This window comes from Microcaecilia unicolor, chromosome 6, assembly GCF_901765095.1.
Source record: "Microcaecilia unicolor chromosome 6, aMicUni1.1, whole genome shotgun sequence".
Classification (NCBI taxonomy): Eukaryota; Metazoa; Chordata; class Amphibia; order Gymnophiona; family Siphonopidae; genus Microcaecilia; species Microcaecilia unicolor.
In genome coordinates this window covers 268,070,631-268,085,430 of record NC_044036.1, presented here as the reverse complement: position 1 = coordinate 268,085,430, position 14,800 = coordinate 268,070,631, and the positions used below count along the sequence as shown (strand labels likewise).

General features: G+C 41.4%; 1 protein-coding gene across 1 annotated transcript in view; it reads right to left on the bottom strand.

Annotated features, from left to right (window-relative positions):
* The window catches only part of LOC115473197 (kinesin-like protein KIF14), a 122,454-nt gene that overhangs the window by 86,093 nt on the left and 21,561 nt on the right, over positions 1–14,800 (bottom strand). Inside the window, exon 6 of the mRNA XM_030207959.1 lies at positions 13,355–13,407. Within this exon, the coding sequence (XP_030063819.1) occupies positions 13,355–13,407 (53 nt within the window). The remainder of the gene's footprint in view (positions 1–13,354; positions 13,408–14,800) is intronic.

Below are 14,800 nucleotides of genomic sequence, written 5' to 3'. Positions count from 1 at the left end.
AACCAAGCTTTACAGCTTGTCATATAAAACAAATACATATTCAAATTCTGGAGTTACCTCAACAGCAACAAAGTCTCTCCAACTTCATTGCCAGCTACAGAACACAAAACCCTGCAAACATACAACTCAGAAACTACATAGTGAACAGAACCTACGGATAGACCTGCAACATTTCTACATGACCATTTTGGGGGGGGGGGGGGGGGGGGGGGGTTCAAGTACCCGACTCTGGATCTCTGCTTTTCCCAGTTTGCAGGCACAAGCCTGCTGTTTATGTCAAGTAGTTACTGAGGACAAACCGGTTGAGAACCACTGCTCTGCATTATAGACAGCGGTCATAAACTGCTTTCATGGGTCTCATCAATTTTACCTTACTGAAGGCTCCATAAACATCTGGGGCTTCTGGGAACCCCAAGTGCTTTCCCCATGAACACACTTGCCTATTACGCCAACAGTTGTGGTAATTCCTTCTTTAATTTTTTTTTAAATGCATCCCATTCTGAGCAGCTCCAGAGTCACTGTGTCATCTCATTTAATGAGCATTAAAGAAACCTATTCAGCTCTTATGGACACAGATCAAGTCCCATTAATACATCCAGAGTTCATCTCCTTTAGCAAATCTCTTTCTAGTACCTAATTGGTTTGTAAGTTAGTGTGTTGATTGTAGGTACCATCATCAGTAAGACTGAACATTAACACTAGACACCAGAACTGAAATGATTTAATCTACCATAGTAGACTTGGCAAATGGAAAATTTTATAGTACTGTGAATGATTGCAAGGTGCCGTTTCAGCTGCAGATAACTCACTTGTATCATTAGATCCTCTCAACATTTGAGCTAAGATGCTAGAGTTAGTTAAACTGCATTATTATTTCATGCTACATGATTTTCAACATGATCTGGCCAAATGGTACCAAAAGACCATTGTACAAGGTTCCAGGATGAACAACAGAAAGATTCCTTGTTTTGGAGCCAACTGGGTTAAGCCAACACAACCTTAAGCATGTAACTACTCAAGTTGAACCCCTGAATTCTATATATGGCACCACAATTTTGGCATGGATCCAAGATGCACATGCAACTAAATTAGTTAACAAGCCATTAACTATGATTTGGCAGTAATCTAGATGTGTCACACAACTGCCTGCATACTATAACACTGAGCACCTAAATCCCATTAGAGCCCTTTTACTAAGCCAAGATAAACAAAATGGCCAGCGTTTTCTCCAGAGCGGAGCTTTCCCGTGCACGGAGGCTATGCTATGGCCCCCCATTTTACAGTTGTCTATTAATGGCTACATTGAAGGGCTGTATTCCAGTGGAAGATTTTAGGTTGACTGCCCAGAGTTCGGTAGTTTGGACTATTGCAATGCCCTCTATTTAGGTTTAGCAAAGTTCAGTATTAGGGCATTGCAGGCTGTTCAGAATACAGCAGCTAGGTTGGTATCTGGCAGACATGTTTTTAATATTTCCCCAATTTTGAGGGATTTGCATTGATTACCAGTGGAAGAGAGAATTCATTTTAAAAGTACTATTGTTAATTCACAAAGCATTGAAGTTGGAATCCGATTACTATCAGAGAACAGTTCTTAATATTTAATCAACCAATCAGAGCTGAAATCGATTGATGCCGATTATCTATTCCAGCACTGTGAAAAAAGTTTGAAGAAAAGGCAAAAAAAAAAAAACAAACCCACACCTCTTATTGCTGGTCCAACTTTGTTGAACTCTTTTCTTTGCTGATGCAGATTAGGCTGGCGACAGATACCAATTTTTTTTTAATCCATTCTTTTCAGCTTTTCAGAATTGAGAGTTGTGGATATGTTAGCAGTCTATGAGATCAATTTACTTTGCAGAAGATAGGAGGTATTTGTTTTGTGATTTTTATGTTTTGTGTATTGTTTGGGATTAGGTATGTTTCCCTGTGATCTGCATAGTTTTATGCGGAATATAAAAAAACTAATTTTCCTATTAGCCCGTGTACGTGGCAATGTAGCTGTACCAACAATTAGCACTGGACATTCCTACTTTCTGCTCCCAAGCACCAATTTATGTATTTAGTGCATGGCAAATGTGCAAATATCAGAACTACTGGGTGATGCCCAACTATGCCCCGCACTAGTGGTTTTTAGCCTGCGTTAAAAGGGCCCCCATAATGTGCAACTCAAAAGGGGTCATGGCTATGGGAGTGGTATGGGCAAGTCAGGGGCATTCCAACAATTGGTGCTATTGTAAACACACTGTGTGAATTTACACTCAAAGTCATTCACAAAGGAAAAATATTCAACATAAAGGAATATTTCACATGCTCATCTTCCAATGTGGTATATCATTCAGTGTAAAAAATGTAACGAAGGATGCTATATTGGAGAAATGGGCCAGATGCTAAAGACAAGATTCAATTTACATAGACATCACATGAAGATGGCTGGTGCCAGCCTGGTTCCCACCCCTGTGGGGCAGCACTTTACAAAACCAGATCACTGTACCAATGATTTCACAGTAAGAATCTTGAAAGGTAACTTTAAAACAATACAGGAACGCAAGACCTTTGAAGTCAGAATGATTGAATATTTTGACACCCAACAGACAGGACTTAAAGATCTGGGTTTTCTAGCCCATTATAAACCATAAAGTTGTATTGCTATGTTTATCACCCTCCTCTCACCTATCCACCCCCATCCTATTAGACTATCTCTGAAATGCTTTGATGTTCCCATGCATACCTCCTACCCACCCCCACCCTTAGACTGTCAATGAAATGCTTGGATGCTTTACTCATATATACTGTCATCTACCACATTTGCTTATTTCTGATCTGATGAAGGGCAACCTTCGAAAGCTAATCAAGAAATGTATTAAGTTATGTCCAATAAAAAAAGGTTATCACCTTATTTTCTTTTCCTTGTTTTATTTTGTTTGATTTCTATTGATTAAATTTGCACTGAAATGTCACAAGCTGGGTGCCAGTATGTAAGCCAGGTTTTAGATAGCATAAATTCCGGTGCTCAACTTTAGGTGTGGGTATTGCCTGTAAATGTTACTAAATGGGTTTCTGCCAGGTACTTGTGACCTGGATTGGCCACTGCTGGAAGCAGGATATTGGGTAGATGGACCATTGGTCTGACCCAGTATGGTTATTCTTATGTAAAAGGGCGCTCATACAGAAGTGTCCTTTATAGAATAGTGTATAGAGCTGATTTTTGACCACCACTTATAGAACTCCCCCCAAGCTACTCAGCTACTAAAAGAGCCAACCACTGTTTCCAGGAAACACATATGGAGTAAGGAGAAGATCTCCCCAATTTGGGGGAATGGGGCATTTCAAAATCCTATACTAAAAATTACATATGAAAATTGAGCTGCAGATGAGTCCACAAGGCAACAAACTGCAACAAGACTTCATTCAATATACTCAACCAGTAAAGTCATGCAGATTAAGTGGGTAAGACGGTCCTTCAGCCTAACATTAAACCTTAAAGAGAGTCATCTCCTTACTAAAAATGAGAGTATGCTTCTTTCTCTGCTAATCTACCACCAATACCTTTCATCTACTGATAACATGGCCTTGGAGTTCATTGATAATGCAAAGAAATGAACCCAAGCATTTTGTGAACAAAATGTTTCTCCTCTACCACACTTAAAATGCTATGTTATAACTTCTAGTTGAAGGCTTTCCTATCTGTTTCTAATTGAAGATAGGAAAGCTCACTCCAGTTATATATGCATTATTTATGAAGTACATGCTTGCATTAATAACAAAAAACAACCACATTATAGCACCAAAAATTCCCATGACCTAACAAGAACTAAAAAGGGACCCCTTTTACTAAAGGGTTGCTGTGTGGCAACCCAGAATTACCACCGGCCCAATATGGGTGCCAGCAGTAATTCTACCCCCAGCACATGCTATTTCCAGCAATAGCGGAAATATTGAAAGCTATTTCCACAAGTGGTTACCTGGTGGTAATCAGGCAGCGTCACACGCTGCCCAGTTAGTGCAGGAGCCTCAATGGGTGGTGGTAAGTGTTCCCCATGAAATGGCTGCACGGCAAAGTGCAAACTTACCACATGGCTATTTTCAACTGCTGCGGTAAAAGCGGACCTGGCACGGCCAAAACAGCCACTAGCACAGGGCCCCTTACTAAAAGCATTGGGGGGGGGGGGGGGAATAGATAAAACTAGGGACCCTGTGAAATTTGACTATTTTTTCACATCTGTGAGAATCCCGATGTTGACCCATGAAGAGGGGATTGCTAGTGAAACTTGGTACTATTTTGCATCTCTGTCAGAATCTAATGAGCAGCCGTAGTTTCTCTTTCCTTCTCCCTGGTATTGGATCTTTTAGTGTAGAAGACTTGAGCTGAGGGGTTTTTTTTTGTTGTTGTTTTTTTAATATGGTGTTCATTTCCTTTTATTATTGTTTATAGTTCAGATTTGCTGTACAAAAAAGTTAAATCTTGGTTTAATTTGTAAATCTATAAAATTAAAAAAATAGAAACTGATCAAAAATGTTCTCATGTATATACTTATGTTCTACTTTGAAATACTTCCTCAGATGTTCTTGCATATTTACTGAATCAGCAGTTATCTAAACAAGACAATCTATTTTAGGCTCCTTATCTAGTAGTGATTTTACTTGATCACATAGAAAGGCCCTTTTACTAAAAGCTTAGCATATGCCAATGAATTAGCACACTCTATCTCCCAGATTGTATATAGCATGCCTACCGTTCTGTGCCAAAATCTGAATTAGGTGTTAAGGAGTTTGCCAAGGTTACTAAGGGTAATCTGATTGCTAGGCTAGCTTCAAAGCATTTGTTTGAAGCAGTATCCCTGGAATCCACACAAGAGAGAGAGAGAAAGTCCCATTTAACTTTGAGAAGTTCTGAGAGAAGAGGACATTGCACTGGGTAAGTGACATTTTTCTCCGTGCTTGGGTTTAAAAGAGGAATTGTAGGATAAATCGATAAAATGTTAGAATTTTTAAAAAATACAGCATTAGCCGTCTCCGTACCCTTTTCCCCATAGTTTTAAAAACTGAATTTTCTGCCACAGCATTAACAGACTAGAAGGCATAGCAAGACCTAATTCAGCCCTCATTCCCACCCACCCTCCCCAACTTCTTTTGTAGTCAATTATTCTAATTTATTTATTGCATTTGTATCCCACATTTTCCCACCTATTTGAAGGCTCAATGTGGCTTACATAGTACCGTGATGACGATTGCCAATTCCAGTATGAGAAATACAGAGTGGTATAGCGTTAAAGTTCATGAGTGAGAGTAAATTAGGTAGTCAAGGAGAAAGAGTTAAAAGTTTTGTCCAGTTCTGGTATAAGGTTCGTTGTGTTGCAAGGTTCAGGTGTTTAGGTTGGATCGTTATGGTATGCCTTTTTGAACAAATTGGTTTTTAATGATTTATGGAAGTTTGTTAAACGTCATGAAACAATGCACGACCTGGTAGTGCATTCCATAGTCCTTTGCAGCTTGGGTAGTGGAGATTTAGGTATGTGCGCGCTGACCTTTTTGTGTTTCTGGTTGGTATGTCTATGTGGTCTGCCATGTAGACTGGGGCCTCGCTGTGTTCTTTGATTGGGAGTCAGTGTTTCTCTCATAAGGGTTTGGCGCTTTTGTATCTTGTTTTTCCAAATATGAGTCTGGCTGTGGTGTTTTGGGCCGTTTGGAGTTTAATGATTTGTTCTTTGCATCCGGCATAGATTGCATTGCAGTAGTCTAGGTGACTTAGCACCATTGATTGTACCAGGCTGCGGAAAATTTCCCTCGGGAAGAACATTTGAGTTTCCACATTGAGTGGAACATTTTCTTTGTTGTAGTTTTCGCTTGGCTTTCTAATGTGAGGTTTCAGTCGATTGTAACTCCGAGAATTTTCAGGCTGTCAAACAGGAAGGGTGTAGTCTGGGGTGTTTATATTGGTAGGTTTGTTTGTATTGTATTGTGATGAGAGGATGCGACAGTGTGTTTTTTTCTGTGTTGAGTTTTAGTTGAAATGCATCTGCCCATGAGTTCATGATTTGCAGGCCGAGTTTGATTTAGTTTGTGATTTCTGTTAGATCGTGTTTGAATGGGTTGTATATCGTGACCATCTACGTAGATGTAAGGATTAAGACCTTGGTTGGATATGGATTTGGCTAGAGGGGTCATCATTAGGTTGAAAAGGGTCAGTGACAGCAGTGATCCTTGGGGTACTCCACATTTTGGTTTCCATGGTGATATGTTCGAATTTGATATCACTTGGTATGTTCTTGTGGTTAGGAAACCCTTGATCCAACTAAGTACACTTCCAGCGATTCTGAAGTATTCTAGGATGTTTAGTAGTATTTTATGGTTTACCATGTCAAACGCACTAGACATGTTGAATTGTAGGAGAAGTACACTTTTGCCAGTTGCAATTTCTTGTTTGAATTTGGTTAGGAGAGCATTGTGGAGTTCCTCAAGGCTCACCCCTTTCACTTACCCTGTTCAACATCATGCTGATACCTCTAGCAATGGCCCTTCACAACCATGGCCTGAATCCATACATCTATGCTGACGATGTGACTATCTACATCCCCTTCTGGTCTTCCATAGCAGAAATTCAGGACAGTCTCGTCATCATGGTCAATTGGGCTAACACATTCAAATTTAAACTTAATCAGGAAAGAACACAGTGCCTCATCCTCTCCTAACAGTTCAACAAGTCTATACCGGGCACAGTTACTGCGCATAACTTCTCCGTTCCTGTCACAGCAAGTTTGAAACTCCTTGGGGTCATTCTGGATCCCCATTTGACTCTTAAGCTTCAAGTCTCGTCAATTACGAAGCGAATGTTCATGTCCATGAGGTCCCTTAGGCATATCAGGCAGTACCTACCATTTGCCTTATTCAGGACACTAATCCATTCCCTCGTCTTGAGCACGCCCTTAAGAAACTCCAGACAGCGCAGAACATGGCGGCGAGGCTGCTATTTGGCAAATCTCCATTTGAGGCAGCAACGCCCCTTCGTGAGAAGCTCCACTGGCTCCCGATCAAAGAGCAGATTGAATTCAAAGTCTGTGCTCTTACCCACAAGATTGTATACAGGGACGCTCCAGCCTTCATGTTCAGCCTGGTTGACCTCCCACCCAGAAATTCCGTGTAGACGTCCCGCACCTACCTCATTCTCCACTTTCCTAATTGCAGGAACTTAAGATACAAGCTGCTTTTTGCCTCTTCATTTTGCTTCCAGTGTCCCCATTATTGGAACGCTCTGGCTTCAATGATAAAAGAGACTACCGATCACAGTCTATTCAAGAAATCCCTGAAGACCTACTTATGTGATCGATCATTCTCCTCAGCTGCTTGATCTTTTGCACCTCTGCCTTCCTTCCCCTGCTGTTTCTCTCCCTTCCCCTCATCTACTTTATTCTCTGCTTTGCACTACTGCTATTGTGTTGTACTTTTCACCTAACATTGTAAGCCACATAGAGCCTGCCTTGGTGAGATTATACGGGATATAAATGTTCACGATAAATAAAATAAATAAATTAGTAACTGTTTCGGTGCTGGAGCAAAATCCTGATTGTGATTCGTCTAATATTGAGAATTTAAGTAGTCAGTAAGTTGCTTGGTTACCATGCTTTCCAGCAGTTTGACTACCAGAGGGATAGATGCTAGCGGGTGGTAGTTGGTGATTTCATTTGCTTTTTTCTTTGAATCTTTTAGGTATTGGGGTGAGTAGTATGTTACCTTTGTCCTTAGGAAAGAGTCCATGTTGCAGCATGTAGTTTAGGTGTGATGCGAGGTCTGCTATGAAGCGTTGAAGGGCGGATTTTATTAGGTAGTTGGGGCATGTGTCCAGTTTACAGTGGGACTTGGCGAACCTGTTAATCGCTTGGGTGACAATTTCATCGGTAAGGAGAGCAAAGTTTGTCCAGATTCAGTCTGCTGGGTATTCACTGAGGATTGGGTCCAGACAGTCAATGAATTTTTCAATGTCGGTGGTGTTCTGTGGTAACGTATTGCATAGTTTACAATTTTCTCTATGAAGTATTTAGCAAGTCTGTCTGCAGATGGGGTGACTGTGTTGGTTGTGGTAACCAATGTGGTATCTAGTAATTTATTCACGAGTTGGTATAGTTTATTCATGTCTTTATAGTCTGGCCCTATTTTGGTTTTGCAGTAAGACCTTTTGGTTTGTCTTATTGCATATTTGTATTTTCTTCACATTTGTTTCCATGCGTTGGGTGTGTGTACATCTTATTTTTTTCCATGCTCGTTCTAGCCTCCTAGCTTGTGTTTAGTTTTTTTCAGTTCTTCGTTATACCATGGTATTGAGTTGTGTCTTCGTGAGGTTCTTGTTTGTAGTGGTGCTATTTTGTCTAATATGCTTTTGCATCTGTCATCCCAATCTAGGAGATAGTGTATCGAGTCTGAATATTACAGAGGCTACTTGGCCTCTCGTGGTGTAGGTTGTGCGTTCTTGTGTATGGCATGAACCTTTTTTTCGCCATTGTAGGGATAGGTTTAATTTGTGGTGGTCTGACCATGGTGTGTCTGTCCCATTTTGTATCTGATAGTATTAGGTTCAGGTCTGAAGACAATTTGTGTGTGATAAGGTGAAGTGTGTGCCCTCTGTCATGGGTTGGTTGCATATGTGGCCAATTTAGGCCCCATAATTGGAGGAATTCCTTGCATTCACGTGCATTGGTAGAGTTAGGGTCTTCTAGGTGTAGGTTTATGTCACCTATTATAAGTAGATTGGAGTTTGATACACAGGTGTCTGATATGAAATCCATGAAGTGTGATTGGCATTCGTACCAGTTACCTGGTGGTCTATAAAACAAGGAAGTAATCCAGTAGCCAGGACCAGCCCACCATGGGATGCAATATCCTCTCACACTGAGGATGTCTCTCCAGGAGCTACTGCCCATGAAGAAAGGGTTAGGACAGCTGTTGTAGTTGGCAATATTAGGCATGTAGATAGCTGGGTGGCCATGAGAATTGCCTGGTCAATTACCTGCCTGGTGCAAAAGGTGTCAAATCTTTTTAGATAGTACTGGGGAGAAGCCGGATGTCTTGGTACATAGGGGTACCAATGACATAGGAAAATGTGGGAGAGAGGTTCTGAAGCCAAGTTTAGACTGACATGTCCGGGTAAATCTGGACCTATGGTAACCCTAGGGAAAGAGCAGCGGGTCCGATTCCAGCGCGGCCATTATCCCCGTTCACTCAAAACAAAGCAAGAAAACCTATGACATGCTGCAGGACGTTCAATAGACAAGAGTGGAAGTGAACACAGCAAGTCTATGGTAAGCAAAGAAGCCCATTGGTTAATCTCTGATTCCACTCCCCTACGCAGCAGTCATTCGTATACACTCAAAAAAAAGGAAAACTAGGAGCAGCTGCTTCTCATTGTCGTTTTTAAAGCCGTTTTCACTGGATAGAGGGAAGGGGAGGGGGGACCCTGGCACATACTCTCACACACACACTCGCACATTCACTCACACACACTCACTCTGAGGAAAACCTTGCTAGCGCCCGTTTCCTTTAAAACAGAAATGGGCCTTTTTTACTAGTATATAATATTGCATTGGAGGCAAAAAAAAAAAGTGTCATTTTTTTTAGGTATATTAAAAGCAAGAAGCTGGCAAAAGAAATTGATTGGACTACTAGCCAGCTTATAAATCGAAAGTGATCGCCGGTCATCTTCCGACACAAATTGGAAGATGGCCAGCGATTTCTTAAAAGCGGCGAAATCAGTATAATCGAAAGTGGCATTTTTGACAGCTTCGCCGCTTTCCCGTCACTTCGCCAGCAAAAGTTCAAGGGGGCGTGTCGGTAGATTAGCAAAGGCGGGACATGGGCGGGCATGGGCGGGGCTACCAGATGGCCGGCTTTCGCCGATAATGGAAAAAAAAAAAAGCGGCATTAGTATTTCGCCGGCTTTACTTGGTCCTTTTATTTTCACGACCAAGCCTCAAAAAGGTGCCCCAACTGACCAGATGACCACTGGAGGGAATGGGGTATGACCTCCCCATACTCCCCCAGTGGTCACCAATCCCCTTCCAAACTAAAAAAAATAAAACTAAAAACCTTTTTTGCCAGCCTGTATGCCAGCCTCAAATGCCGTACCCACCTCCATGACAGCAGAATGTGTTGTATCCTCCGACAGCCTTTCCCTGGTTGCGATGTGGCTCTCGAGTGTGACACCTTTTCTGTTAGGTGCCCTGCAGAGTCACATTAGCAATGCATTGTGGTGGGTGTAGGGTACTGGGCTCTACTCCCATGGTGTTTTTTCCCCCTGCTAACTGGGTCAGTGTGCGCCCTGTTTTGTTTCCTGTTGTAGTCCATGAGGTAGTGGCCATTTTTGTAAGCCAGTTTTAGTTCCCTTTCCTGTGTTACCCACATTAGAGAACGTAGTTCTTACCTTGAATGGTGCTGAAAGAGGGCATTGTACACCATTGTGCCAGCTCTGACCTACTGCTCATCTTAGTACTAGGGGACTCTTTGCCAGTGGGACACAACCTCTGATCTGCAGTTAACTGTGAGTAAACGTGCTTATTTCAAGAAAGGCCTTTTTCAGAGAGATGAGTCTTCAGGTGTGAACTGGTGTGCCAAAGTTATACAGCAGCAATAAGTCCTAGAGGCTGTATGCAGGTCCCTGGAGCAATTTTAGTGGGTGCAGTACATTTGTGGGTAGTGGGTTTGGGGGGCTCAGCTCGTAAAGTAAGAGAGCTATGCATGTGGGAGCTTTTCTGAAGTCCACCGCAGTGACCCCTAGGGTGGCTGGTTGGTGTCCTGGCATGTCAGGGGGGCCAGTGCACTAAAAATGCTGGCTCCTCCCACGGCCAAATGCCTTGAATTTGGCCGGGGTTCGAGATGGCCGACATAACTTTCCATTATCGCTGAAAAACAAACCCGGCCATCTCAAACCCGCAAACTCCACGGCATTTGGCCGGGCTAAACCGTATTATCGAAAAAAAAAAGATGGCCGGCCATCTTTTTCGATAATACGGTTCCAGCCAGCTGTAGCGCTGCCGCCAACATAGATCGCCGGCGATGTTCGATTATGCCCCTCTAGATGACTTGAGGGGTAAAGGGGGCACTCAGGGAAGACAAAAACCATAGTAGAGAGATTAAATGAATTATTTGCTTCGGTCTTCACCGAGGAAGATTTGGGAGAGATACCAGTGCCAGAAATGTTATTCACAGCTGATGAGAGAAACTGAATGAAATCTCTATAAACCTGGAGGATGTAATGGAGTAATTTGACAAATTGAATAGTAGCAAGCCAGATGGCATTCATTCCAGAGTACTGAGACAATTGAAAAATGAACTTGTGGAACTATTGTTAGTAATATGTAATTTATTTTTAAAATCAAACTTGGTGCTGGAAGATTGGAGGGGTGGTGGCCAATGTAATGCCGATTTTTAAAAAAAGGTTCCATAGATGATCCAGGAAGTTATGGACCGGCAAGCCCAACATCAGTGAAGGCAAAATGGTGGAGACTAAACAAAAAAAAAATATTTGAGAGCATATTCAAAAGCATGAATTAATGAGAAAGCTAACATGGCTTTAGTGAAGAGAAATCTTGCCTTACCAAATACTTTGAAGGGGTAAACAAACTTGTGGATAAATTTGAGCCGGTCGATATTGTGTATCTGGATTTTCAAAAGGTGTTTGACAAAGTGCCTCCTATCCCATGACTCTCTAATTTTCTCTGGAGTCTTTCATGAGGTAGTGTACTATTGTGGATTAAAAATGGATTAAAAGATAGAAAACAATAGGGTTAAATGGTCAAGGTTCCACATTAGGAGTCAAAACCCAGGAGTGGAGGAGTGGTCTAGTGGTTAGGGTGGTGGACTTTGGTCCTGGGGAACTGAGGAACTGAGTTCGATTCCCACTTCAGGCACAGGCAGCTCCTTGTGACTCTGGGCAAGTGACTTAACCCTCCATTGCCCCATGTAAGCCGCATTGAGCCTGCCATGAGTGGGAAAGCAAAGGGTACAAATGTAACAAAAAAAAAAATCTAGGCACCATCGTTGGTAAGTCGAAACCTTCTTGCTCAGTGCGCAACAGCAGCAGCTACGAAAAGAAATAGAATGTTAAGTATAATTAGGAAAGGAATGGGACAAAAATAATGAAGACAGTCATTGACTTTGTATCGCTACATGGTGCAACCACACCTCGAATATTGTGTGCAATTCTGGTCACTGCATCTCAAAAAAAAAAAAAAAAGATAGTGGAATTAGAAAAGGTTATAGAGAAGGGCAACAAAAATTATAAAAGGGATGGGACAACTTCCCTATGAGGAAAGGCTAAAGAAGCTAGGGCTCTTCAGTCTGGAGAAAAGATGGCCGAGGGGAGATAGGATAGAGGTCTATAAAACAATGAGTGGAACAGGTAGACGTGAATCACTTGTTTACTCTTTCCAAAAATACTAGGCCGCATGCAATGAAGCCGCAGTAGTAGTAAATTTAAAACAAATCAGAGAAAATATTTCTTCACTCAATGTGTAATTAAACTCTGGAATTCATTGCCAGAGAATGTAGTAAAAGCAGTTAGCTTAGCGGGGTTTAAAAAAAAGGTTTTGCTAGCTTCCTAAAAGAAAAGGCCATAAGCCTGTATTAAAGTGGACTTGGGGAAAATCCACTGCTTATTTCTAGGATAATCATAAAATATATTGTACTGTTTTGGGATCTTGCCAGGTACTTGTAACCTGGATTGGTCACTGTAGATGCTGGGTTTGATGGACCTTGTCTGTCCCAGTATGGCAATACTTATGTATTCTGTAACGCCATAACTTAATTGGTTTAACAAGCAATGAACACTAATTGGCAATAATTAGAATTTACAAACAACTCCCTAATTGGAATTTACATACTGGGACATCGAGTAAGTGTATTCTATATACCATGCCTAAAACCTAGGTGCCATATATCGAATACGCTTAGGCAGAAGTGCTTTCCATGCAGATTTTCTAGACATCATATATAGAATCTGGCCCTAAATGCTGCACACCCTGTTTTATACCTATGGGCCACATGACACATTAAGCTTCAATAAAAGGGCCCCTTAATTTTCAGCTTCTACAGTTAAACTGGTACTAGATTTACACAATAAGGAGAATTTTGCTTAATGCTACTGCTCAAAAAACCATAGAGGGTCCGTTATGTGTTTTTCCAAGATGCTTCTTTGTTTGGAAAGATATCAATTTAAATACATTTTGTATTCCCCCCCCCCCCCCCCCCCATAAAAGGGCATACTGTAGGACTTTAAATTTAAAAGCCATAGCATTATAATATCTCCAAAATAGAATCTTAAAAATGAATTTCTAGTTTAAATGGATATATGGAAAAAAGATGAACTTACGTAGAAAGTCCACTGACATATGGGCCAAAATTTGGCTTCTCTCGTACTTTAAGCTACAAAAGATAAGAAAAAGCATGTGTGATTTGTCACTAGGACATGACAGCCCTGTAAAGTCAACATGGTTAGAAATAGTAATGAAATCAGAAAATTTCTATCAATGCGAAGCTGCCAATGATCCTAACAACCCAGGCCACTGGCACCTATGCTATTTTTTTCTTAGCAAAAACCTATATTAGATTTAAGATCTCATGTTCTAAAGCATATAAAGTTCTGATGCAAAAATGAAAATTAGACAAGTTCAACCACCTACAGTCATCTGCTGGGATTATTATCACACTGTTTTGTCGCCTTCAGATCCTCAGATATCATCCCAAGATCCCTCTCCCCGTCTGTACATATCAGTCTCTCACCTCCTAACATACGTCTCCCGTGGATTTCTCACATGAAGTGCAAGTGGGATTTAAGTTGGTCTATGAATCAATTAGGAGCTGTGTTCATGACATAGTTGGAGCATGTATCCAGAATGCAGTAGGCAGAGAAGTTTTACAGCTTGGACAACCGTCTCTGGTGAATAGTGCAAAGTCTGACCATGTTCTGCCTGCTGGAGATTCCTCTGGTAGATGATCAAGTTCATCTATGAGGGCTTCAAAGCTGCTGTCATCCTGTGGGAGATTTTTTCCTTAAATGGAATAATCATTTGTTGTTTAGTAGGTTGTTTACAAGCTTGCATAGTTTTTGTGTCTCTGCAGTGGGCCTACTTCTTTATAGAACTTCCTTTTGGCTTGTCGTGTTTTAATCGTGTACCTATTTTGTGCTTCCTTCTACATGGTTTTATTTGTTTCATTTTTGTGTTATATCCAGGAGCATTCTTGTCTGCAATGGGTTTTCAGCTCTTTTAGTTCATCGTACCATGGGGCTATTTTGAGTCTGTGTCCTGTTTTCAAGGGTGCTATTTCATCTAGTAGGGTTGTGCTTTTTCATCCAAATCTGTTGGTGACCACTGATTTTCATAGATAGCTATTGCATCAACCTTCCCTCGTAATTTCAACCTTTCCTCATGATTTATAGGTGAAATTATTGGTGTTGGCCGGGTCCTGTGTTCTCTCCAGTATAGGGTCATGTGCAGCCTGAAGTGGTCGGACCAAAAGGTGTTACTGTCCATTTCAAGTTCCTTATCTTGATGTGTGTTTGTCACTTCTAGTAATTGGAAGTCCCAAAGCTGAAGAAATGCTTCACAAATCTTTGGTGCTGTCTGTGGTCTGATCTTCTAGGTCCAGGTTGATCTCTCCTATTACCTCACATTGGCGTTGGCTACACATGTCTGAGATGAACTCGAAATTTGTCTGGGCCGCTTTCCAGTTTTCTGGGGGCCTGTAGACTAGGACACAGCTTAATTGGGTATGTAGAGATTTATTCCCGATTCTAAGTGATTTTCAGCTGTGGAAT